The sequence below is a fragment of the Lolium perenne genome, chromosome 5 (genome assembly GCF_019359855.2).
Source record: "Lolium perenne isolate Kyuss_39 chromosome 5, Kyuss_2.0, whole genome shotgun sequence".
NCBI classification, from domain to species: Eukaryota; Viridiplantae; Streptophyta; class Magnoliopsida; order Poales; family Poaceae; genus Lolium; species Lolium perenne.
In genome coordinates, this window is record NC_067248.2 from 267925445 (window position 1) to 267949384 (window position 23940).

General features: G+C 47.3%; 5 protein-coding genes across 5 annotated transcripts; 2 read left to right on the forward strand and 3 right to left on the reverse strand.

The window, feature by feature from the left end:
- Positions 1-6914: 6914 nt before the first annotated feature.
- LOC127298436 (germin-like protein 9-1) lies at positions 6915-7760 on the reverse strand. The gene has a single exon (XM_051328282.1). The coding sequence runs from the start codon at positions 7703-7705 to the stop codon at positions 6986-6988; it is 720 nt and encodes a 239-aa protein (XP_051184242.1). The 5' UTR covers positions 7706-7760; the 3' UTR covers positions 6915-6985.
- A 413-nt stretch (positions 7761-8173) lies between these two features.
- Positions 8174-9068, forward strand: LOC127298437 (putative germin-like protein 9-2). Its single transcript, XM_051328283.2, has one exon. It carries the CDS (start codon positions 8253-8255, stop codon positions 8895-8897), a length of 645 nt encoding a protein of 214 aa, XP_051184243.1. The 5' UTR covers positions 8174-8252; the 3' UTR covers positions 8898-9068.
- Positions 9069-18004: 8936 nt separating this feature from the next.
- LOC127298438 (germin-like protein 9-3) lies at positions 18005-18895 on the forward strand. Its single transcript, XM_051328284.2, has one exon. It carries the CDS (start codon positions 18067-18069, stop codon positions 18697-18699), a length of 633 nt encoding a protein of 210 aa, XP_051184244.1. The 5' UTR covers positions 18005-18066; the 3' UTR covers positions 18700-18895.
- Positions 18896-20979: 2084 nt separating this feature from the next.
- LOC127298439 (putative germin-like protein 9-2) lies at positions 20980-21801 on the reverse strand. The gene has a single exon (XM_051328285.2). The coding sequence runs from the start codon at positions 21775-21777 to the stop codon at positions 21145-21147; it is 633 nt and encodes a 210-aa protein (XP_051184245.1). The 5' UTR covers positions 21778-21801; the 3' UTR covers positions 20980-21144.
- A 588-nt stretch (positions 21802-22389) lies between these two features.
- LOC127303068 (small ribosomal subunit protein eS25y) lies at positions 22390-23940 on the reverse strand. Its single transcript, XM_051333846.1, has 4 exons — positions 23786-23940; positions 23621-23695; positions 23409-23543; positions 22390-22711 (listed from the first exon to the last, which is right to left on the reverse strand). Exons 1-4 carry the CDS (start codon positions 23786-23788, stop codon positions 22598-22600), a joined length of 327 nt encoding a protein of 108 aa, XP_051189806.1. The 5' UTR covers positions 23789-23940; the 3' UTR covers positions 22390-22597.

The following is a 23940-nucleotide window of genomic DNA, read 5'->3' on the forward strand; positions in this document are numbered from 1 at the left end:
TTTACTTCACATTTTTTGGAAACTTTTAAATAACATTTTTTTGAACTTTTCGTAAATGGGTGCGCGCGCACCCAGGTTCCATTCACCATTTCCGGGGTTGCTATACTATACAACTGACTAGTCTTAGCACCTCGGCACTTCGCCTGAACCGTCAACTAAATAATGACCAGCCTCATACAATGATCCATCCACCGGGTGCTTCAGTACATCTCCACAACCAAAACAAAGTCGAGGATCAACACCGCGACTCCTGATTTCTGAGAACCCACCTATAGAAGCAATAGGTTATTTGGGAAATAGTACAAAGGAACTCTCGGGTGCCACACACCCCTATAATTGGAAAAATAAAAAAATATTAAAAAAAGCTTTAAAAAATTTAAATTTTTTTGGGAATCAAAGATGATCAGGTATTATAGTTAAAACAAAATATTTTTCTAGTAAAGTACTTTTATTGTATTCTAGGTAAAAGAAAAACTCGAAATGCCTCATGACCAGGTACTATTCACTTTATATTCGTCCTAATTTTATCTTTTTTGCCCTAGAGTCCATGGGAATCATTTCGTGTCCAAACATTTTTTTACGAGTACAAACTTGATCATCTTTGGTTTACAGGAAGATTCAATTTTTTTTACCTTTTCAAATTATTACTAAAACTTTTTTGGTCTATGGGGGTTGCGTTGCACCCGAGAGCCACAAATCCGCTTTATGGGTTAGTTATTATAATAAGCTGGGATTGAATTAACAGAAAGTAAGAATCAAGCTATAAAGTTTGGTTTAGAACTGACTAACCAACTCTCTCGTTTTCTCCCAAGGAAACTATGCATACAGGCACCCAGGCATGTGTATGGTGACATAATCGTAGTTCTGCAAAGAAAAAGTCCTCCTTTGAGTTCTCCAGAGTGCTTTTTGCCGTGAAATTCACGTGCTGGTAGGAGCCATCGTATCTAATCACGCAGCTGATGATGGGTTTGATGAGCTGATACTTGATCTATCATTTTTGAAAAGTAAGGAAATAAGAGTTAGGAAATATATAAGACTGAGTAAGGTGGAAAATAACAAATGCAGAAAAATAAGATACGGAGTACCACCACCGATTATAAGAGCATCCCCACTCGTTTGGGCTCCCCACGCCCAAATCCGGGTGAATTTAGCGCCGGATGGATGTAGTTTTTGGCCTGGGGAGGCCCATTTTTCCAGCCGCGAGCCCATGGACGCGCACCCACCGCGTGCAAAGCGACGGCGCAGTCACCGGGAAGGGCAATCGTCGGAGTTCCCTCGACGCATTGAACCGTCGCGAAGTGGACTGGAGAGCCGGAACGACTCGTCGGGAACGGTCGAAGTGGCCTCGATGCGAGAACCGCCGTAATGGAGCACGAACTCCGCGGAAGAGCAACCGGCGCTCTCTGTCGTCGAGAGACCTACATATACGGTTTTCGACGGGCGACGCCATTCATCTGTTCTCTCGTCACCATCCTCCGTCAACCATGAGCGATATCGCTTGGCCATCGGACACCGACAGCGAGGGGAAGCCGCCTGGATGGCGCCATTGGTGGGAACCAGCTGCATCGTCCAGCAGCGACGATTCCCCCCCGCCGGCCAGCGAGGACGAGTGGGACGACGAGGAGGAGGACGAAGAGGCCGTGGAGCAGGCCGAGGAGCAGGCCGAGGAAGAGGCCGAGGAAGAGGAGGAGGAGCAGGAGCAGGAGGAGGAGCAGGAGGAGGAGGACGAAGAAGCTGATGAGGACGACGACGAGGACTCAACTTCCTCCGACGAGGAGGTGGCGAGCCGGAAGCGTCGCCGCGACGACGATGAGGCGGGGCCTTCTAAGAAGAAGAAGAAGTAGTTTAGTTTTAAAGTTTTTATATGTAATTTTTATGTTTATTCGAATTATATTCGAAATATATATATAATCTATCTATGTTGCACCACTTGAGAGTTCAAAGCTTTCGTTCGACGAGGGTATTGCCGTAGATCGGGAAGACGAGGGTTTTGCCGTAGATCGGGAAGACGAGGGTTTTGCCGTAGATCGGGAAGACGAGGGTTTTGCCGTAGATCGGAGGCCATTGTCGCCGACAAGTTGGGGCCACGCGCGCTTTCGTTTCGTCCGGAGTCCCCGAGCGCTCCCCGGGGGGCCGGGGATGTCGTGGGATCGCCGGATGGATTTAGGCCCAAATCCGGACGAAAACGAGGAACCGGGGGCGCGACTGGACCGAATTACGCCGTCCGGATGGAAAAAACGCTCGCCGGGGGCCTGTTCGGGGGGACGAGTGGAGATGCTCTAACTACAGTATAAAAATAACAATAGTAGCGCTAATCATGCATCTACCGAATAGAGCACAGAGGAGATGTGTCCACCCATTTTAATTTTATGTGACATATTACTCCAACTAAGTGGGAACTGGCAAAAGATGACATGGTACTGTATATCTTTAATAAGAGAGCAAGATAGGCGGAAATGGTGAATGGAACCTGGGTGTGCGCGCACCCATTTACGAAAAGTTCAAAAAAATGCTATTTAAAAGTTTCAAAAAAATGTGAAGTAAATTTTTGCATGTATATATTATGTTGATACTTACTCGTGTGTGTTTTCACGGAAAAATACCATTGTATGTGACCTACACAAAAATGACAAAATAGAAATTCCTATTCCTGTGAATAGTACAATTCATATTCACTATTCTCATTTGGACATTTTGTCATTTTTATGCAGGCCACACACAATGGTATTTTTTCGTGAAAACTCACACGAGTAAGTATCAACATAATATGTACATGCAAAATTTTACTTCACATTTTTTTGAAACTTTTAAATAACATTTTTTTGAACTTTTCGTAAATGGGTGCGCGCGCACCCAGGTTCCAAACATCCGGGTCGGCAAGATAGGCACATAGAGTAATAGAGTGACCTTGAATACACTTGAGCCCTTTCAAAGAAAAAAAGAGAGTGCACTTGAACATTTAATAAACCATCACATATTCACATTAGACAAAAAATAAAACTCCAGTGCATATATACACAGATTGGAAACGGAGATGGTTAGAAATTTCACCTCGTGGTTGTCTTGGCTGTTGTAGTGCTCCAACGCGACGTTTGCATACCCGGGGCAATTTCGCAGGTAGGGTGTGAACCCTCCATCCCGGCAGCTGTAGTCTTCTGGATCGAAGGATGGCGAGGCCGGCTCCGGGGTAGGCGGGCACTCTCCGTCGCTGTCGCTTTCATACTCGTAATAATACCTGAATTTGATCATCAAAAGGGTTTATATATTGCGACGAAAACGAAGGAGAGAATGAATTCAGCAGACCGATACGAAGGAAGAACTTTGGGCTTACGATTCATCCTGGCTGGGATCAGGAAGCGGGGATGAAGCAGGGGAATTCGTCAGGTCGTCAAGATCCTCGTGCTGGGGTGCAGGGCTGATGCTAGGGGGCGTTGATGGCGTAGCACTGCCATGAGCAGATGCTGCTGGAGTTTTTGCAGGCCTCGAGGGACGAGCATGATATGGAGGCTCTGGATTAGCACGGGTACCTGCACAGTAAAGAGAAAAGAGGTTATTATTATATCTTTGTGTTTATGATAAATGTTTGCATCCCATGCTATAATTGTATTAACCGGGAACATTAATACTTATGTGTTATGTAAACAGAAAAGAGTCCCTAGTAAGCCTCTTGTTAAACTAGCTTGTTGATTAATAGATGATCATGGTTTCCCGATCATGAACATTGGATGTTATTAATAACAAGGTTATGTTATTGGGTGAATGATATAATGGACACATACCCATACTAAGCGTAGCATAAAATCAAGTCATTAAGTTCATCTTGCTGTAGGCTTTCGATACATAGTTACCTAGTCCTTCGACCATGAGATCATGTAAATCACTTATACCGGATGGATACTCTGATTACATCAAACACCACTGCGTAAATGGGTGGTTATAAAGATGAGATTAAGTATTCGGAAAGTATGAGTTGAGGCATATGGATCAAGAGTGGGATTTGTCCATCCTGATGACGGATAGATATGCTCTGGGCCCTCTTGGTGGAATTTCGTCTAATTAGCTTGCAAGCATGTGAAAAGGTCACAAGAGATGATATACCACGGTACAAGTAAAGAGTGTTTGTCGGTAACGAGGTTGAACTAGGTATGGAGATACCGATGATCAAACCTCGGACAAGTAAAGTATCGCGCGACAAAGGGAATCGGTATCGTATGTTAATGGTTCAATCGATCACTAAGTTATTGCTGAATGTGTGGGAGCCATTATGGATCTCCAGCTATTGGTTATTGATCAGAGAGGAGTCTCGATCATGTCCGCATAGTTCACGAACCGTAGGGTGACGCGCTTAAGGTTCGATGTTGTATAGTAGCTTCAGAATATGAGATGGAGACCGAATGTTTTTTGGAGTCTCGGATGGAATCCAGGACATCACGAGGAGCTCCGGAATGGTAAGGAGAATAAGATTCATATAAGGAAAGTTTATTTCTGAGTTTCGGAAAAGTTCGGGATTTTTCTGGTGGAAGACACCGAGAAGGTTCTGGGGGGTCCACCAGTGGGCCCACGCCCCCAGGAGGGCCAACATGAGCCGAGCGGGTGCAGCCCAGCCTTAATGGGTCAGGCGCACAAGGCCCTCAAGGCCCAGCCGGCCACCCCTTAGGGTTTCCCCAAAAACCCTAGGGGGATGACTTGGGGGGAAGAAAACTCCCCCCCCTCTTTGGCCGCCGGCCCTAGATGGGTGTTGGGGCGTGGGGGGCCACCCCAACCGACCCTCCCCCTATATAAAGAGGGGAGGGGGCAGGGGTGCAGCCACCCCTTCAACCCTAACCTTGGCCGCCCCCTCTCTCCTTCACCATACTCATGCTCTGGCTTAGGCGAAGCCATGCAGGTTTTCTCCTCCACCACCACCACCGCCACACCGTCGTGCTGCTTGGATTCCGAGGAGATCTACCACACCTCCGCTACCCGCTGGAACGGGGAGAGGAAGGACTTCATCGACACAGTACGTGCGACCGAGTACGGAAGTGCTGCCGGATTGTAGCACCGGAACGATTGTCTACATCAACCACAAGATTTGATCTCATTTACGCTTTGGATCTTCGAGGGTTAGTCTCTCTCTTCTTCCTCGTTGCTTCGATCTTCATAGATTAGATCTTGGCTTTTCCTAGATTGGATCTTGGTTTTGTTCTTATTCACGGTAGAAATTTTTTGTTTTCCATGCAACGAATCCATCACCTCGGGCCGGAGTCTCCGGTCCCTTAGGCCGAAATCTCCAGCATTGAGGTTTTCAGCCTCGTGACTGACCAAAGTACGCATCACACTATTTCTAGTCCGAAACCTGGCTAAAATCTTAGGATCCAGGCCGGAATCTTTGGTCTAGGGGCACGGAATATCCGGCCTTGATTCAGTTGGACCTGGTTGCGCACAACGCTGGTTCTAGGCCGACAGCTGGCTGGAGATTTGGTTGGAACATCCGGGTGAACCGGAATCTCCGGACCAGCAGGCTAGAATGTCCATCCCCTTGGGCCAGAATCTCCGTGGTCCTCGGCCAGAATATCCGGAGTAAGTAACGTGCAATGGTTAGATTTCGTGGGGACATATAGAAGGCCCCCTTCTTTCCCATGTGAAGGAGTTCTTCCAATTTCTCTCTCCTCCATTGTTGACTTTGAAGAGCTTGTCCTATCTCTTGATTCCTCCCATGATTCTTGAATCTGTTTGAGGCAAAAAAGAAAGGATGTCTAGATCTACTACTACAGCAATCAACATCTCCTCTTAGTGAGGGGAACTCTTTAGATCTAGATCTTGAAGTCTTTTGTGGATTTATTCCCTTGTTCTTCATCCCTTATTCCTCCATAAGCTTTAGCTTTGTTGGAATTCAGGAGTGAAGGATTAGAGCATTTGTGTTCTTGTCATTGCATTAGGTGCATCGGTTTGAGTTCTCTACGGAGATTCGATCTTGTGAGAGTTCTTGGGTGCTTGTACCCAAAGCTTATACCTCTTGGGTTCTTAGAACCCTAGACAGCGTGTTGTCCTTTGTGGCTACCCTTCGTGGCGGTGTGTCCTTTTATGGCAGTGTGGTCTTAGTGGAAATTACTCAGGAGCCTATAATAGTTGTAGAGTTTGCCTCAAGCTTGTGACATTTGTGGAGTTTACTTGGAAGACTCCCATAAACTTTGAGCTCGTCCTATGCTTGGACGGGTTCGGTGACCACCCTCAAGGGTTCCTTAGTGGATTGAAGATTTCCCTTTTGGCGGGAAGGCTCGGGAAGAATACGGTGCGCCGTCGTTGCATTTGGAGTGTCTTGTGCCTCCACACCGCTCCAACGAAGAGTAGCATCTGCAAGTGTGTGAACTTCGGAATACATCGTCATCTCCACGTGTCTCGGTTACTCATCAATCCTAGCTCCTTTACTTATGCATTTTATTTTGTGACAGCCTTCGTGCTTGATGTTCTATATTTTGCTATCACCTTTTTACTTATCTTGCTTAGCATAGATTGTTGGTGCATATAGGCAAACCCAAATTTATAGGCTTTGTGCTTGACAAGTAAAAATCCTCTCTAGACAGCATCCTTGTTCTTTTAGTAGAATCTCTCCTCTTCCAAATTTTTTAGAAAAGCAATTCGTAAGTCAACAGCCGTTAACTAAAATTGTCGCAGCCCATGATGGTAAGATCTTATCATCAAGCACCCAGAACAACGGTAATATTTTTGAAATAAAATTTCCATGATAATATTTGTGATATTTGATGGAAAATATTTTTTTTTAAAATCTAATCTAATCACTTCAGTCGGATTTATATGGCTGCCTCTGAAATGAATATGGTGTTCTGGAAATAAGAAAGGGCTCACAATCCGACTCAATCTGGATGGTGGGAGTAGTGCTCTAGCGCCGACACAAAATGTTGCAATGTTTCTCATTGAAAATATTTGCATATGAATTATTCAATGCTATCAAATACTTCTCGCGGCAGTAAACATAAGTCTCTGATCACAACCAGAAGGCGGCGCCTAAGCCAACAAGCGCCGCGAGCGCCGCCGAGCGAGTGGAGAGCCCTGGTGCCGCCGTGGAGGGCGGTGGCGCCACCGGCCCAGGGGCAGCAGGCGCCAGGTCATGCTTGAGCGTCTCAACAGTGGCCTGGTCGACATGGAAGGACTTCTGGAGGACGTTATCGTCGATGCCAGACTCGAAGATGGCGCCTGGTAGCGAGACGGTTCCTGGGCTGGCGCCCCCGAAGGTGGAGAATGCGCGCGCCAACTCGGTGCCGGCGTTGTACTGGAAGTGCACCATTCCCTTGGGGAACACGAACATGTCGCCGGTCTGCAGCGTCTGCGTGTACACCTTGCCGGCCACCTCATCGACGAGCCCCACCATTAGTGGGCCCTGCACCACGTACAGCAGCTCCGACGCCCTCGGATGGATGTGCGGCGGGTTGAGGGTGCCGGCGCCGAAGACGAGGGCAGCGTAGGAGACGGACTGTCCGAGCAGCGCCGGGAACTCCACGGCGGTCGCCTTGGTGGCCGTGAACTTGGCCGGGTCGGCGGCGTTGCTGGAGTTGAGGTCGGTGTAGGTGAAGAAGGCGCCGTCTAGGAGGGACATGTTGGTGCCCGGGGGCACGATGAAGTCCGTCAGGATGTCCGGGTCGCTGGCGTCAGTGACGAAGATGGACACGGCGAGCAGAACGACCAAAGCCAAAGACGGCCACGCCATTTTCGATCTTAAGAGCTAGCTGAGTAACTGTAATGTTTGTGTGATGAATCGAGGACGTCGGCTGGAGTGTTAGGTATAGCATTTGTAGAAGTCGTCTGGCTTTGTAAGATCCGACTCGGCACATCCTGCCGAATTGTTAAGAGGTCAGCTCAAGTGTAAGCATCAGTAGCGGTTCTGTCACACCTGATGAACAGACGAGAAAAAAAAATACAGATTTACGTTGAACCCTATGTGTTGAAACGGTCAGGGAACCAGCCAGCTGCAGATGCGGCCGGGAACAAGAGAGGTTGCCCAGTTAACTCTTCCCCGGATCGATGCGTGTGTATTCTGCAGGCCTGCATGCAGCCTGCTGTTAGCCAGGCCTGCATGTTGACAAATGTCTACAAACATCGACCTCGATTTCTCAATCCTTTTGGTCACCACGTCACGATTCCTTCTGTATAAATATCACAATAAGTTCAGCAACATCTTCATCTCATCAAGTCATCACAAACATAGCCTCATCATCTCCCTCCAATAGTTTGATTAGCTAGCTAGATAGAATCCAATGGCGTCCCTGAACATCTACTCCTTGGTGTTGCTGGTGGTGGTTACAGTGGCCTTGGCGCCAATGGCAGCCGTGGCCGGCGACCCGGACATCCTGACCGACTTTGTCCCCCCTCCAGCGCTCGGCGGGCCAGTAAACATCACCGGCGACTACTTCACTTTCACCGGTTTCCGGGCAACCGTGCCAGCGCCGTCGGCGCCGACAGCCTTTGCGATCTCCAAGGCCTCCATGGCGGAGTTCCCAGCGCTCAACGGACAGAGTGTGTCGTACGCCAGGCTCACATTCCCCGCGGGCACCGTGAACCCGACCCACACCCACCCGCGTGCCTCCGAGCTGCTCCTTGTCATCGACGGTGCGCTCTCTGTCGGCTTCATTGACACCACCGGCAAGCTCTACACCAAGGACCTCATTGCCGGTGACATGTTTGTCTTCCCCAAGGGCCTCGTGCACTACCAGTCCAACCAGGGACCCAACCTCGCCGTCGCGCTGTCAGGATTTGGGAGCGCCTCCGCCGGCACTGTGTCCGTGCCGGTCACCGTGTTTGGCACTGGAATCGACGACGTCGTGCTCGCCAAGTCATTCAAGACCGATGTGGCCACCGTGCAGAAACTCAAGGCAGCCCTCACACCGCCAAAGAAGAATTGATAATTCATTGGCTCGTATCCTATGGTCGGTGCCGTTGCCATGTTGGCGATTTGCCATGTCGTGTTTCGATATTGTTGTTCTTTTTGAAATAACCTGCCTACCTGCCTAAAGGATGGAAACCAAACTTTGTTGAGTTATATACCAATGAATCATCATCTTTATTTGCTTTAACATGTAGTTTTGTGTCTTTGTGTGATGAGCTTTGCAGCATGGAGTATTTTAAAAAATATATTTAAAGAACACTGAGGATATACACCTTTGGACAAAGTCCGTGGACTAAAAAAAACCTTTGTGCTCATGCTCCTGCCGTCAAGCGCCCGTACCTCGCGGGCGACGCATGGGCGATAGCTTGTCATCACCTCCTTCGACTCTTCTCTCACCCTCCGCCTCTCCCACCCTTTCTGCCCACACCGCCGGCCCGGCCGGACGCATGGATTGAAGCTTGGAGCTCTAGATCCGCCACGAAGGAGGCTCCCTAGGCCAACCGACGGCAACGCCACCCCCATGGCCAAAGATGACGGATACCATCCACGGGAACACGTCGAAGCACGTCACCGCTGCCACCACCTAAGCCTCCACCACCGAAGCACCGTTGGCTCGCCCGGGGCTGCCGGCCCCGCCTCCTTGCGCCGGTCAGCCCGCTTCCACCTCACCCGGCATATCCCGCCACCAGCGCCACGCAGGAGAGAACCCCCCCCCCCCCCCCACCACCACCACCACCTTCGGCGTGGGCCCCGCCACCGCCGCGGCAGAGACCGACGGCAGCGGCAGCGGATGGAGACGGACGGGGGTGCGGGTTTGAGGACTATATTTTCCCCCTAGCGCCGCGTGAGGAGCGACGCGAGGGGGTCAGGTCTGAAACATTGTTTCTTCAATGTTACTGATACATCATCACAATTTCTTCTTTATAAACAACCTTGCCAAGCGGTCACGGTGCTCTTGCATGTCACAAAGTGAAAGAGAGTTGGTGATTTATTGTAGGAAGAGAAATCTAGCTCTCCTACGGTTAACCTTAAAATGATTAGTTAGTTAATGCAAGGGAACTAGACAAAGACCCTACGGTTAACAAACAACCTGCATACACACATCTCATTTCAACTAGATCTGGAGAACTGATGTAAACGGGCATCACCTATCCTCTTTTAAGCTGTAAAATTCTAATTTGAATGTAAAATTCAGTTGGCGAGTCTCTTAATGTGAAGTTGGTGGGGTACAACAGATGGTAGCTAGGCGCAAGGTATCGTGGATTAGTTGGGAAAAGATGTGGTCACTTTACTGAGTTTACTTCGGTTTGATATTTATCTTTTTCAAGGCTCTGTTGAATAATCCAAATAAAATGGTTGTACGCATTATTTTGATGTAGGGGGCGAACGTTTCAACCTCCATTTTGAAATACATACAGAAACATAATCAGACTACGGTTTCATAAAACATTTGTGAGACTTTAGTCCTGAAATGATCTCTTAATGTGAAGTTGCACATAAATTTTAAAATGTGCAATTATTTAACTGATCGTTAGATTAAGAATTGCCTTACAAGAATGTCAATTTAGGAACAACTAGTCAAATCGCTTGAGAAATACTCACTTCCATATTTATTTTGTGCCGGTACATTTAATACACATAAATTTGGTAGATGACTTTGCAGTGCAAGATATAACAAATATCTCGATAGAAATCAAAAGGGCTGAACCGACTGAATAGTTTTCCAATGGCGACTCCCTCACCACCCCTAGGCGACTCCCATGGCGATCCCCCCAACCCACCATCCCTAACCACATCCTAGTCGACGATCTCCCTCCATGGATCACCTTGAAGACTCACCCTGTCTGGCTCTCTGACTAGATCTCACATCTGGCGACTTTTTCAGATCTCAGGTCCGTTACAAGTTCTCCACCTCAGTCTGCCCTCCCCCTCATAACCATGGATTTTCTTTGGTGATATCATTTGGACGTGCCAATTTTCCCCTCAACATCCATAATGTGGGATTAGCACAATCTGCGTGCTTAGGCGATTCTCATGATGCATTCCGTGTTCAGATGAATAAATCATATAGTATCTTGTGTATTCCTAGGTGTGGAGGCCAATGCTACATCATTATCTTAGCTATATCTATTTGCTTTCCATCACTCTTTATTCAGACAGAACTTCTTAGAAGAGTTTACATCCATTTTGTTCCCAAGAACTATAATGGTATATTTGCTTTGCTCTATATCCATATGTCTGTGTATCTGTGTTGTTCATACATTATTTGTATCCCATGGCTGTCTAGCATTGTTGATAGTTCTCAAGATCGCCCACTTATAGTGTCAGTAGCTGGCATTTCCTTTCATGACATATACACCCAAGTTATTAATGAATAGAACAATAAATATCATGGACTGGAACATAAGAGGAGTTAATTCACAGGATAGATGTGATGACTTAGCTGGAAAGATCAATCAAAGCAACTGCTCTATCATTTGTCTCCAAGAGACAGAAAAAGAATCTTTTGACCATGCATACCTTAGAAAATTCTGCCCCAGACGTTTAAATCAATTCATTTATCAGCCATGTATTGAAACCTCTGGTGGTATTATCACTATCTGGAATGGATCAAGATTCACATGATCTGTTATTAGCCAATCCAGGTTTCAAATATCAGTTAAATTTAGTTGCAATATTACCCAGGATATTTTTTATGTTACTAATGTATATGCTCCATGTGACACCGAGGGCAGAAATGAATTTATTGACTGGTTTATGACTCTTGACTCAAGCCCCTTGGATCTATGGATTATTATGGGTGATTTTAACATGATACGCAGTAATACTGACAGAAACAGACCAGGTGGTAATACCAACAACATGCTGCGATTCAATTCTATTATACAAGAGCATGATCTTGAAGAAATTCCTTTAAAAGAGAGAAACTACACTTGGTCCAACATGCAAGACACTCCATTACTAGAAAAGCTTGACTGGATTTTTACCTCCCACAATTGGACTACTACATTCCCAAATACTATAGCTTCACCTATGGCAAGGCTTGGATCTGATCATGTCCCCATTCTCGTACAAGTTGGCACTGAAATTCCTAGAGCACAGATATTCATATTTGAGGAGTATTGGATAGAGTTTTATGGTTTCTCAGAACAAGTGGAAAGAGCTTGGCACAACAATGGCGCCTACCACAATGCCTCACGAGACATCACTGCTAGATTTAAAAATCTCAGAAATGCTCTAAAAAATGGAGTAAAAACCTATCCCAATTATCAGTTATTATTAGCAACTGCAATTATGTACTAACATTATTGGATGGACTTGAGGAGCAAAGAAATCTCTCTGTGATTGAAAAGAATTTCAGAAAAGTGGTGAAGAAGCATCTATCTAAATTCCTAGAAGCAAAAAGGATATATTGGAGAAAAAGAGCTAACATAAGATGGGCAAAACTTGGAAATTAAAATACAAAAAAATTCCATGCAGTGGCTACCAGGAACTACATGCATAATCTAATAGCTATGATAAAGAATGAAAAGAATATTGAATTCACTGACCATGAAAACAAGGCTGCTTTATTATGGGAATCTTTCAAGAAGAGACTTGGGCAATCTGTGAATACAGAAATAAATTTTGATCTAAATGCTATGATTACACCACAAGATCTGAGCTCAGTTGAACTGCCCTTTACACTTGAGGAAATTAACTTGGTGATCAAACATATGCCACTAGATAAATCACCTGGCCAGATGGGTTTAATGGCTTATTCATGAAAAAATATTGGCATATTCTGAAATATCAGTTCTATGATGTATGCAGTAAATTTTATGAGGGAAATCTGGACATTAGCAGCATTAACACAACCTATATTACACTTATCCCAAAAATAAGTTGCCCTATTTATCCATCAGACTTCAGACCAATTTCTCTGGTTAGTATGGCTCTGAAAATTCTTACCAAGTTAATTGCCAACAGGGTCCAAGATATCATCATTCCACTGATACATAGCAATCAATATGGATTTATCAAATCAAGAACTATACAAGATTGTATAGCATGGGCTTTTGAATAATTAAATATCTGTCATAAGTCAAAAAAGGAGATCATTATCATCAAAATAGATTTTGAAAAAGCTTTTGACCTAGTGGAGCACAAGGCTATTATTACCATGCTAAAGCATATGGTATTTGGTGACAAATTTATATCTTGGGTATATAATATCCTTAATATAGCTACTACTTCTATCATCCTCAATGGGGTGCCTGGTAAATGCATCAAATGCAAGAGAGGAGTGAGGCAAGGTGATCCTCTATCACCCCTCCTATTTGTCACCGCAGCAGAACTATTACAAATTATTATCAATCATACTTGGGAAAAAAATCTCATATCCTTGCCAATTAATGAATCTTTTGGACAGAAATATCCCATATTGCAGTATGCAGATGACACTTTACTTATCATGCCAGCTGATCCAATACAGATTATAAGGCTCAAATTATTACTTGATAATTTTACAAAGGCCACTGGACTCAAAATCAACTACCATAAATCATCTATGGTACCTATTAATATCTCTGATGAAAAATGCACGGAACTCACTGTGCTCTTTGGGTGCAAAAAACAAAGTATGCCTTTCACCTACCTTGGATTACCCATGGGAACTACTAAACCTTCTATTGAGGATCTTCAATGGTAACCAAAGTGGATAAGAGACTGGTTGGATTATCAAATCTTCTCTCTCACTGTTCAAGACTGGTGGTAATCAAATCTATTATTTCTGCCATGCCAAACTTCATTATGTGTGCTCTGAAAGTACATTACACACATTTGGATCATATTGAAAAATCAACCAGGACATTTCTATGGCATGGAAAAGATATTCAGGGGAAGAATAGTGGAAAATGTTTGGTAAAATGGGGTATGTTTATCCAAAAAAGCTGGAGGTTTGGGGGTACTAAATCTGAGAGAACATAATAAGGCACTACTCATGAAGAATACTTTCAAATTCTACAACTGCCATGATATACCATGGGTGAACCTTCTATGGAGAGCTTACTATAATAATGGTTTAGCAAATATCTCTGCAAGAAATAAAGGGTCTTTCTGGTGGAAAAGTTGTCTTCTTTACCTAAAGGAATTTAAAGATCTCACCACATGCACAACAAATAAAGGAAACTCTATTCTTGTATGGGAGGATAAGTGGGCTGGAGCAAATATTCATGATCGGTTCCCAGAGCTACACTCCTTTGCAAAAAATACGCAGATAACTCTGCAGCAACTAAAAGACCAGAGTCTAGAAGATCTATATGATCACTTCCACTTACCCCTCTCTCTGACTGCAGTGGACCAACTCAATAATCTCCACAATCTTATCAGCAATATACCTCATAGTACAGAACATGATATATGGAGTTTCAGTTGGGGAGGTAATAGTTACTCGACAAAAAAGGTTTATGAGGCGATCACCACAGCACCACCTGCACCCAAACCTTTCATATGGATCTGGAAGTCCCCATGCCTGCCAAAACACAAATTTTTCTTCTGGCTATTACTGCAGGACAGGCTAAATACTAGAGAACTTCTCACCAGGGAGAATTTTCACATTGAATCAACAAACTGTGTATTATGTGATGAAATCACTAATGAAACCATGCTATATTTATTCTTCACATGTGACTTCAGTCAGAATCTTTGGTGGAAGATTGGAGAAGAATGGAACATAGACTTGCTGCTAATGGATATGATCTTGGATGCAGAAAAGAGGTCTTTCAACCCTTTCTTCAAAATTGCTATGATTGCAGGCTGTTGGAGCTTATGGAATCACATAAATAACATTATTTTTTACAAGCATCAAAGGAGCTTGGATATCTGCTACAAACTCTTTATTTCATCTATTCAAGAGATAAGACATGGAACTAAACCTGGATTGAAGGAGGGTATGCAAGACTGGATAGATACTTTGTGAATAGACTAGTTTTATTTTTTGTTTTTTGTTTTTGTCTTTCTCTTTCTTTACCTCTTGCCCTCCATTTGTACATAACCATGCCATGTTTTGGGCACTATATATGAAAATGACACAGTGGGGATCTTCCCCACTGTATTTGTAAAAAAAACAAATATCTCGATTGAGATATTTAATGTATGATTAGATATGAGCAAATAGGAAGTTCTAGTATGCAAAAATTGTTTACGGCGAGCTTTTTAAAGGAATGGATGGTACTATAGCTTAAGTTACTAGTGTTTCCATGAGATCAAATGTGTGCTCGGTGTTCCTGGCTTTCCGCCGTTTAGTATAAGAGCATCTCCAGCCGCGTCACTCAAATAGTTCCACAAACGATGCCGGATCAAACGTTTAGAGGAGGCTTTTTCTTTGTGCCGCGTTTGGGGTATGTCGCTCCCCAGCCGCGTCCCCCAAACACGCCCCCCAAATATTAAAATAACTTATTATTTGTTTTTTTGCATTTTATTTTAATAGAGAGAAGAAATTTGTAGGTACAGTCAAGATTTTCAAAGTAGTGCAACATATTGTAACAAATTACATATAAAAACTACTTTTACTTTGATGGTCCCGCCTCGTCGTCCTCACGGAGGCGCTTCCTGCTCGTCACCTCTTCCGAAGAGGTCGTGGCGTTCGACGCGTCGGAGGATCTTGTGTCCCCCTCCGACGGGTAGTTCTTGTTGTATTCGCCGTCGTGAGCTCGCCGGCTGCGCCTTCGCCTTGGCACGGGCCCTTGCCTCCTTCTTTGCCGCCGCCTCCTCGGCCTCTTCCTCCTCCTCCTCCTTCTCATGGCCATCATCGGTGATGGCCTTCCCCTCCTCTCATGGCCATCGCTCATCAGCGATGGCCTTCCCCTCCTTCTCATGGCCATCGTCGGCCTCCCAATCCTCCTCTTGGCCGTCCGTCGGCGGGGAACCAGAGCTGCTAGGCGTTGCAACTCTTTCCCACCAATGGTGCCATCCTGGCGGCTTCCCCTCGCTATCGGTCTGATGGAAAAGAAATGTTGCTCATGGTCAGAGAAGAGAGGAAAGATGAATGGCGCTGGCAGGTTGTAGTTTGGAATGCGCATACGCACGGGTCTTATTGAGCGGGGATGAATGGCGGCGCAGATATCGAAGAGGGTTGCGGTTGCTCTTCCGCGGAGTTCGCTCTCCATTCTGGCGGTTCGCGCATCGATTGACGCGGTTGGCATTGCGACGGTTCGCCTTCCCGGTAACTGCACCGTCGATAGGTAGGCGACGGTTGAGTCGTTCGTGTGTCACTAACGCGTCGAGCCTGCCACTCTCCGCCTTGCTTCTCGCTGTGTCCGGCGCGCTCGGAGCGTCCCCTGTGGATCGGGATGGGCTCGGGGCGCCGGACACCATATTGAACCGCGCCGGATGGAAGGAGCCTTTAGAGCGCGTGCCTGGGAACGAAAAAATGTACGACGCGACCCAAAAATCTTTAGGGCACGCGACTAAAGATGCTATTAGATGCTAAGCCATAGCGTCGTCGACAACAGTGATATATAGGAAATTCGTTGCACCCTGTTTGGACGTATGTGCACGGGCAGTTGAGGAACTGTTATTGGAGGACAGTCGAATAATACACGGTTGGATGTCAATAGAATTGCTAACCGGACACATGTTCCAATTCATTGTATCCTGTACTCAGAGCATGTCTAGCAGGCCCCTTATATTTCTGCCCCGTATCTGGCTGCTTTTTCGCCCCGTATCGAAAAGTTGGCAACGAAAGAGCCATTCCGTCTAGCAGAACCCGTATTTCGCCCCGTATTTTCAAAAATAAAAACCCCGGGAAGTTCGATTTCAATGATCATACTACGGATTTCATTGATCATACTACGGATTTCATTGATTCTACATCCAGAATGCGCGATCCTACTCGGGGAGGTCGACTAGGTACGAGTCCGCCTCCGCCTCCGCCTCCCGCAACTCCGCCTCCTTCGCGGCGGCGATGGCCGCCGCCACCTCTTCCTCGACCGCCCTCTTCCTCTTGGCGTCGTCCTTCAGGAACTGCCGTAGCTCCTTCAACAAGTCGGGGGCCTCCTCGTCATCGCCGGCGAGCGGAGCTCTTCTAGCGCTGGTGCTCCCGCTGCTCCAAGCCTCCTTCGCCCAGCGGCGGCGGTCCCAGTCGGCGCGCCACTCGTCGAACTTGAGCCCGCTCATCGGCTTCATCGGCGGATCCTCGATGAACCAGCACCCGCCCCGCGCGAAGTCGATTAGCTTTTCCGGGACGGACGCGGCGCCGTTGTACTTGCAGGCCGCGCGACGGCTGCCGGCGGCGGATCTCTTGCATTGCCGCCGCCACGCTTCCTCGACGGTGTCCGGCGAGCGGGATCGCTTCGATCCGCTCGCCGGCGAGGCCCTACTGCGGCGGCGGGAGTCCATCCTAGCTTGGGGGGTGGAATGCGGCGCGGGGGAGCGGCTAATTGCTCACCGGAGCAGGAGGAGGAGGCGGCGGCGCGCGGCGGAGCTAGGGTTGCGAGTGAGGGGTTAACCCCTCACTCGCACCTGCGCCCACTATATGTACGGGGCGAAGGGCCCGATTTCCTGGGCCCCGTATTCCGCCGAAACGGGGCGGCCCGAATACGGGGCCTGCTAGACGGCCCAAACCGCGCCTGCCCCGTATGTCGCCGGAATTTTACGGGGTGGGCGGGTTATACGGGGCCTGTTAGACATGCTCTCAGTATACTAAGAGTGGACTCCAATTTTTACCTTCTAGTTTACCATTTGTGATAGCAAGTGGAGCATGTGTAGGTTTTTTCCCACCCTTTTAGTCTTTTTTCGAAAGTTTTCTCTTGTGATACTTGAATGCTTGATGGATATAGATTGTTAAAAATCCAAAACAAATTAAAGGAAAATTCCAAAATTATGATACAACCTATGTGCTGAAGTAGCCATAAAACGGTATATTTGTGTGCCGCAACAAGAGTAGCTGCCCAGATAACACTTCCCTGGATGCGTGTATGCTGCAGCCTGCTGTTAGCAAGGCCAACATTTCTACAATGTCTAAACCATCGGCCTCGATTTCTCAAAAGTTTTGACCAGTTCATCACTCGTTCTCTTCTCTATAAATATCACAAGGAATTTTGCATCACCTCATCAAACCATAACACTCGCAGGTCGCAGCCCCCATCATCTATCTCAAATTCTCAATCAGCTTAGTCAGCTAGCTGGTAGATAGACTCAGTTCAATGGCGTCCATGAAAATCCATTCGTTGGTGTTAGTGTTGGTCGCACTAGTCATGGGGCCACTGGCCGCGGTGGCCGGCGACCCGGACATCCTCACCGATTTCGTCCCACCAACCACAATCGGCGGGCCAGCCAACATCACCGGTGACTATTTTACCTTCACCGGCTTCCGTCCCAAGCTGATCCCAACAGCCACCTTCGCGGTGGAGAAGGCCTCCCTGGCGGAGTTCCCCGCGCTCAACGGACAGAGCGTGTCCTATGCCAGGCTCACGTTCCCTGCAGGCACTGTGAACCCAACGCACACCCACCCTCGTGCCTCCGAGCTGCTTCTTGTCATTGAGGGTGCGCTCTCCGTCGGCTTCATCGACACCGCTGGCAAGCTCTACACCAAGGACCTAGTTGCCGGCGACATGTTCGTCTTCCCCGAGGGCCTCGTACACTACCAGTCCAACCAGGGGGCCAACCTCGCCGTCGCGCTGTCAGGGTTTGGGAGCGCCTCCGCCGGCACCGTGTCTGTGCCGCTCACCGTGTTTGGCACCGGAATCGACGACGTCGTGCTTGCCAAGTCGTTCAAGACCGACGTGGCCACCGCGCAGAAGCTCAAGGCAGCCCTCACACCACCGAAGAAGAATTGATAGTTCATTGTCTCGTATCCTATGATCCGTGATGCTGCCATGTACGTTGGCGCTTTGCCATTTCGATGCTTTTTTTCTTGTTGAAATAACCTGCCTACCTGTCTAAAGGATGGAGGCCAAACTTTTTGAATTATATTATCAATGCCTAATCCTCTTCACTACGGAGTAGTATGTGTGTTATGCTTTGAAAAATTGTGTACCATTTTAAAGGCTATGAGAATTTTGTCAGTTTCGGTTTATCATGTGGAAAATATAGAACCCTAATTCTTGTATGTTGTATTCCATGGCCCTTTGGAGGTATATATAGAGGTACAAAGGGGAGGTAGACTTGGAGTACAAGATGGTACCAAATCCTAGTCTATCTCTATCCTAATATACACACATATAGTCTAACATCCCCCTTCAGTCGTAGCGGGAGTGAAGCGGACGCTTGCGACTGGATTTGAAGTCTTGCGCTTCCATCCTCTTCTCCTCCTTGTCATCATCGGTGTCCCCTTCTGGTTCCTTCTCTTCCCTCCCGCAGTCACAGCGGGAGTGTCGAGGACGCAAGTGACGACGCGGACGCTGTTGACTGGAGTTCTTGAGTTGCTGTAGACGTTTTCTTGATGTCGATGTCGAGGTAGCCGGTCATGATGTAGCCGTGGTCGAGATGTGGTCGATGTCGTAGTCGTCGTATGTGGTGTAGCCGTATTCGCCGAAGGCGCAAAAAATTGCGCGTTTTTGGTCGTAGGGTTTTAGGTTTTGCTCGGCAGCGGCAGCGGTTCTGCGGCGGCGGCGGGTTTTGTTGTAGCGCGGCGGCGGCAGCGGTTCTGCGGCGGCGGCGGGTTTTGTTGTAGCGCGGCGGCGGCAGCGGTTCTGCGGCGGCGGCGGGTTTTGTCGTAGCGCGGCGGCGGCAGCGGGTCTGCGGCAGCGGCGGGTTTTTGTCGTAGCGCGGCGGCGGCAGCGGGTCTGCGGCGGCGGCGGGTTTTTGTGCGGCGGCGGCTAAAAGCGGCGGCGGCAGGTTGTAGTGTTTTGGTTGTAGGCGACGGCAGTGTTGACGAAGATGTCGATGAAGACCATGTTGATGTAGACCTTGGCGATGTAGTTAGCGATGTAGAACTCGACGTAGATCTTGGTGTAGTCGTACAGCTTGACGTAGTTGTTCGGGTCGATGTAGTCCAGCTTGTTGCAGTGTAGATCGTCGGCGTTGGTGAAATCGTGCTCGTGCTCGATGAAGATGGCGTGTTGGTGCTGTAGATCGGCGCGGCCTGCTGGCGATGTAGCTGCGCGGCTGCGCCTGCGTAGGATTGCATGGCGTTGGTGAAGTTGTGCCCGAGCTGCATGTAGGGCGCGTGCGACTGCTTGCCGGCTCGATCGGCCGGCCGATGCACTTCTCGTCCAAGCACACAAGCACACCGCCCTCCTTCTCCACCGGATGAGAATTGGGATCTATGGATTTATTTGGTGTCTAATTTGATCTACGAAACGAATTGGATCTAGAGAAAAGTAGGAATTGGAAATTTTCGAAAATTGGATCTAATCTATGAACTCGAATTTGATCTAGGATCTAAACTAAAAACCGATCTAATCTTAGATTTTGATCGGGTGCCGCGCCCCCGAGGAGAGATCTCCCCGGGGGCGGTGCGATGCGGAAGTGGTGGGAGGACCTAGGATCGGCGCCGTGAGGCTAACCGCTCTGATACCATGTGGAAAATATAGAACCCTAATTCTTGTGTGTTGTATTCCATGGCCCTTTGGAGGTATATATAGAGGTACAAAGGGGAGGTAGACTTGGAGTACAAGATGGTACCAAATCCTAGTCTATCTCTATCCTAATATACACATATATAGTCTAACATATCACAGCTAATGCCTCGGAAAGTGTGGCAAGCTAATCTAATAACCATCTAGATACTTTTTGTCTTCCGTTAGTGAATGACTTTTGCTACTAATAAAGTTCAACTCAAATCAAGCCGACAATGCAAACATGCATTCAAAATTATTTCAGCACCAAATTCTCTTTGCGAAATGGGATTTTTTTATCTAGATACACTGGAACCCCTTTTTTTATGGCTTGTGAAACTCACAGTTCTATGTTTTGAGGAGAAAATATGAAAACATTCATGCGCGTAGGTATTGGGCAAGAACTTCCACGCACATGTCTCAACTGATAAACCTACGTGTCATGTGACCAAATGAAACTGTTTATATTCTCGGAGCCTTTGAAATGGTACACCATTCTTCAAAGATTACCACACATAGACAAGATCCAATTCTTTTTTTTTTTTTGCGAACCGACAAGATCCAATTCAAATCAAGAGCACATTGCAAACATACATTGAAGTTCATTTCACCACCGAATTTCTACCACCATTAAGCAGTTGTTGCCTGCATTGTGAGGCAGGTATACGTTATTCAACAAGAGGAAATTTCAAAAGCACAACAGAACGGCGAGACACGACGGACTTAATGCTTAGGTGGCGGAGTGAGCGCCGCCTTCAGCTTCAGCACTGTGGGCAGGTCAGTCTTGAAGGACTTGGCGAGCACGGCATCATCAATGCCGGTGCCGAACACCGTGACAGGAACGGACACGGTGCCCGCGTTGGCACTCCCGAATGCTGACAGCGCGATCGCAAGGTTGGACCCATGGTTAGACTGGTAGTGCACCAACCCCTTGGGGAAGACGAACATGTCTCCGGCAACCAGGTCCTTGGTGTAGAGCTTGCCGGCGGTGTCGACAAAGCCGACAGAGAGCGTACCCTCAATGACGAGTAGCAGCTCAGAGGCGCGCGGGTGGGTGTGCGTCGGGTTCACGGTGCCCGGCGGAAACCTGAGCTTGGCATACGACACGCTCTGCCCGTTGAGCGCAGGGAACTCGACCATGGAGGCCTTCTGCACCGTGAAGCTCGTCACTGGCAACTCCCAGCCACCGAAGCCGGTGTAGGTGAAGTAGTCGCCAGTGATGTTCATCGGCATGCCCCACATCATCGGCATGACGAAGTCTGTAAGAATGTCCGGGTCGCCGGCCACGACAGCCAGTGGCGTTGACACCAGGGCAACCACCAGCAGCACCAAAGAGTACAAGTTCATGGACGCCATGGCTTCTGAAGCTTATGTTGCTGCTGGTGCTTCTGCTTGTGGAGATGGTGAGTGAGGATGCAGTGCAATATATAAGCAGCTAGCAAGATATCCTTTTTCCTGAGCTAAGAAATGGAGGAAACAAGGAGGGAATAATGTTTCTTCTGATTATGTCACTTCTGGGAGGCGGCACAAGGTGATGCATAGAGATTAACAATTTGCTGGCAAAGATGACTAGCACACGACAGCACAGTTTTGCTAGACATCGGATGCATCAAAACTTGGTTCCTTTGGTGAAGTTGGCAACAAGAGCGGTTATTGTCTGAGCTCAGAGAATACGTCATGATTCAGTATGTTATTTCTGGACAAATACCTTCATCCTGCTGCAGTTCAGTCTATCGAGCTGAGAGTACAAAATTAGGTGTTTCAATTTCCGAAACAACTGCAGTGTAGACGCAAAAATGCAGGTAGCGTCATAACGAAATGTGCCAAATATATCTTAATTTACTGAAATTGCAGAATCGAAATGAAATCCAATTTGCTTCTGTTGATTCAGGATTCAGGCACAGACTTAATGCAAACTCTCCAACGCAGGAAAAATATCATCATATAATCATGTTTTCCAGCATCGCATGACAAAAAGATTATATGCACCATGATCTCAAACAATGTTGCACTCACAACTAGGGGATTACTGTGCTGACAACATTTTAGAGTTATAACAAAAATCTCATAACATTCCCAATCACTGGCCACAAAGTGCATCACACAAGGAAAACAGCCTGAATGTAATAACATCTTAAGTCTACTGGACTAGAACATCCACTGGATACATATGTGATCAAGTGTTAGTCGCCCTGGTGAAGATCTGCTGGCTGGAGTGAATTGACACCACCCTGACGAGCCCCCTCTCGACCAGATCCTTGATAGCCCTGCGAGCCAGAGAGCCATTGATCTGCAGGTACATAAATAGAGAATGAGTGAGATGTTGAGGATATGGAATAAATATCAACGAAATAACACTGATGACACACTAATATAGAGTGTGCTTAAGCATCCAGGAAGTGAGTTGTAATTATTAACATCCAGAACATGCCAGCACTAAGTAAATTTGATACCTAGACATGCTGTACTTAAAACAATCAGTTTTCTCCCACATGGAACTGTGGTTCCAACTAGCAATAATGCATTTATTTGAGACACAAACTTTGGATGTCAAGATGCAGCAAGAAATTCATGACGTGTTCATTTGAACATTAATTTCATACCAATTGTGAGGCCAAGCAAGTAACCGACACAAAACACTACTGACTGCACATGTCCAAAACCCATTATGCAAACTGTCATAAAAGGTGGGCAAATGGGCACATCAAATCGATTGCATCCTAATCTCTAACTTGGAGCAACATTTGAGAATGCAAGCCTTACACACCACGCCGAACAAAAAAAAAATAGCACCAATACAAGCTTATACGACGTTCTATGCAAGAGAACATTTGTTTCTTCTTCTACAGGTTGCTGCTCTTGGTGCCACTAAAACAGCAATTATTATTAGATTACAAGCCACAGACATAATCAACCATTCGAGACCAATCTCAATGCTAAGTGGGTCGAGTAACAAGTAATAACAAGATGCGGATCATGGACGTTACCCTGAGTCGCTCGGAGAGGACTGATGGCGTGATCTGCTTGTACTTGGGCGCCTCGGTGATGAGCTTGTCGTAGGTGGCCTGGTCGAAGAGCACCGCGTTGTTCACCTTCTCTTTTTGCTTACCCTTGCTCCACTTCTGCAACCACACGACAAACTCCGTGAGAGAGAATCATCAAGCAACAAACAAGGAGAGGGATAGGTGTGCGATTCGACCTTCTTCTTCTGCTTGCCGCCCCCGGACTTGGCGGGCTTGGAGGACGGCGGCGGGGCCTTCTCCTTCTTCGGGGCCTGCGAGGACAAGCGAGCGAGCGAGGTCAGGTCTCAGTATGCATCCGGGCTGCAGCTGCAGCTGCTGCGGGTGGATTGAGGCGGGCGTACCATGGCTGAGGCGGGCGACGCGACGAGGAGGAGGCGGCGGCGGCGGCGGCGAAGTGGAGACGACGGGAGAGGATGGGTTGCGCTGAGGAGGGAGCACGTATATGTGTTGGGGGCTAGGGTTTTCCTGTGGGCTCCTGGGCATGGGCCTGGGCCTG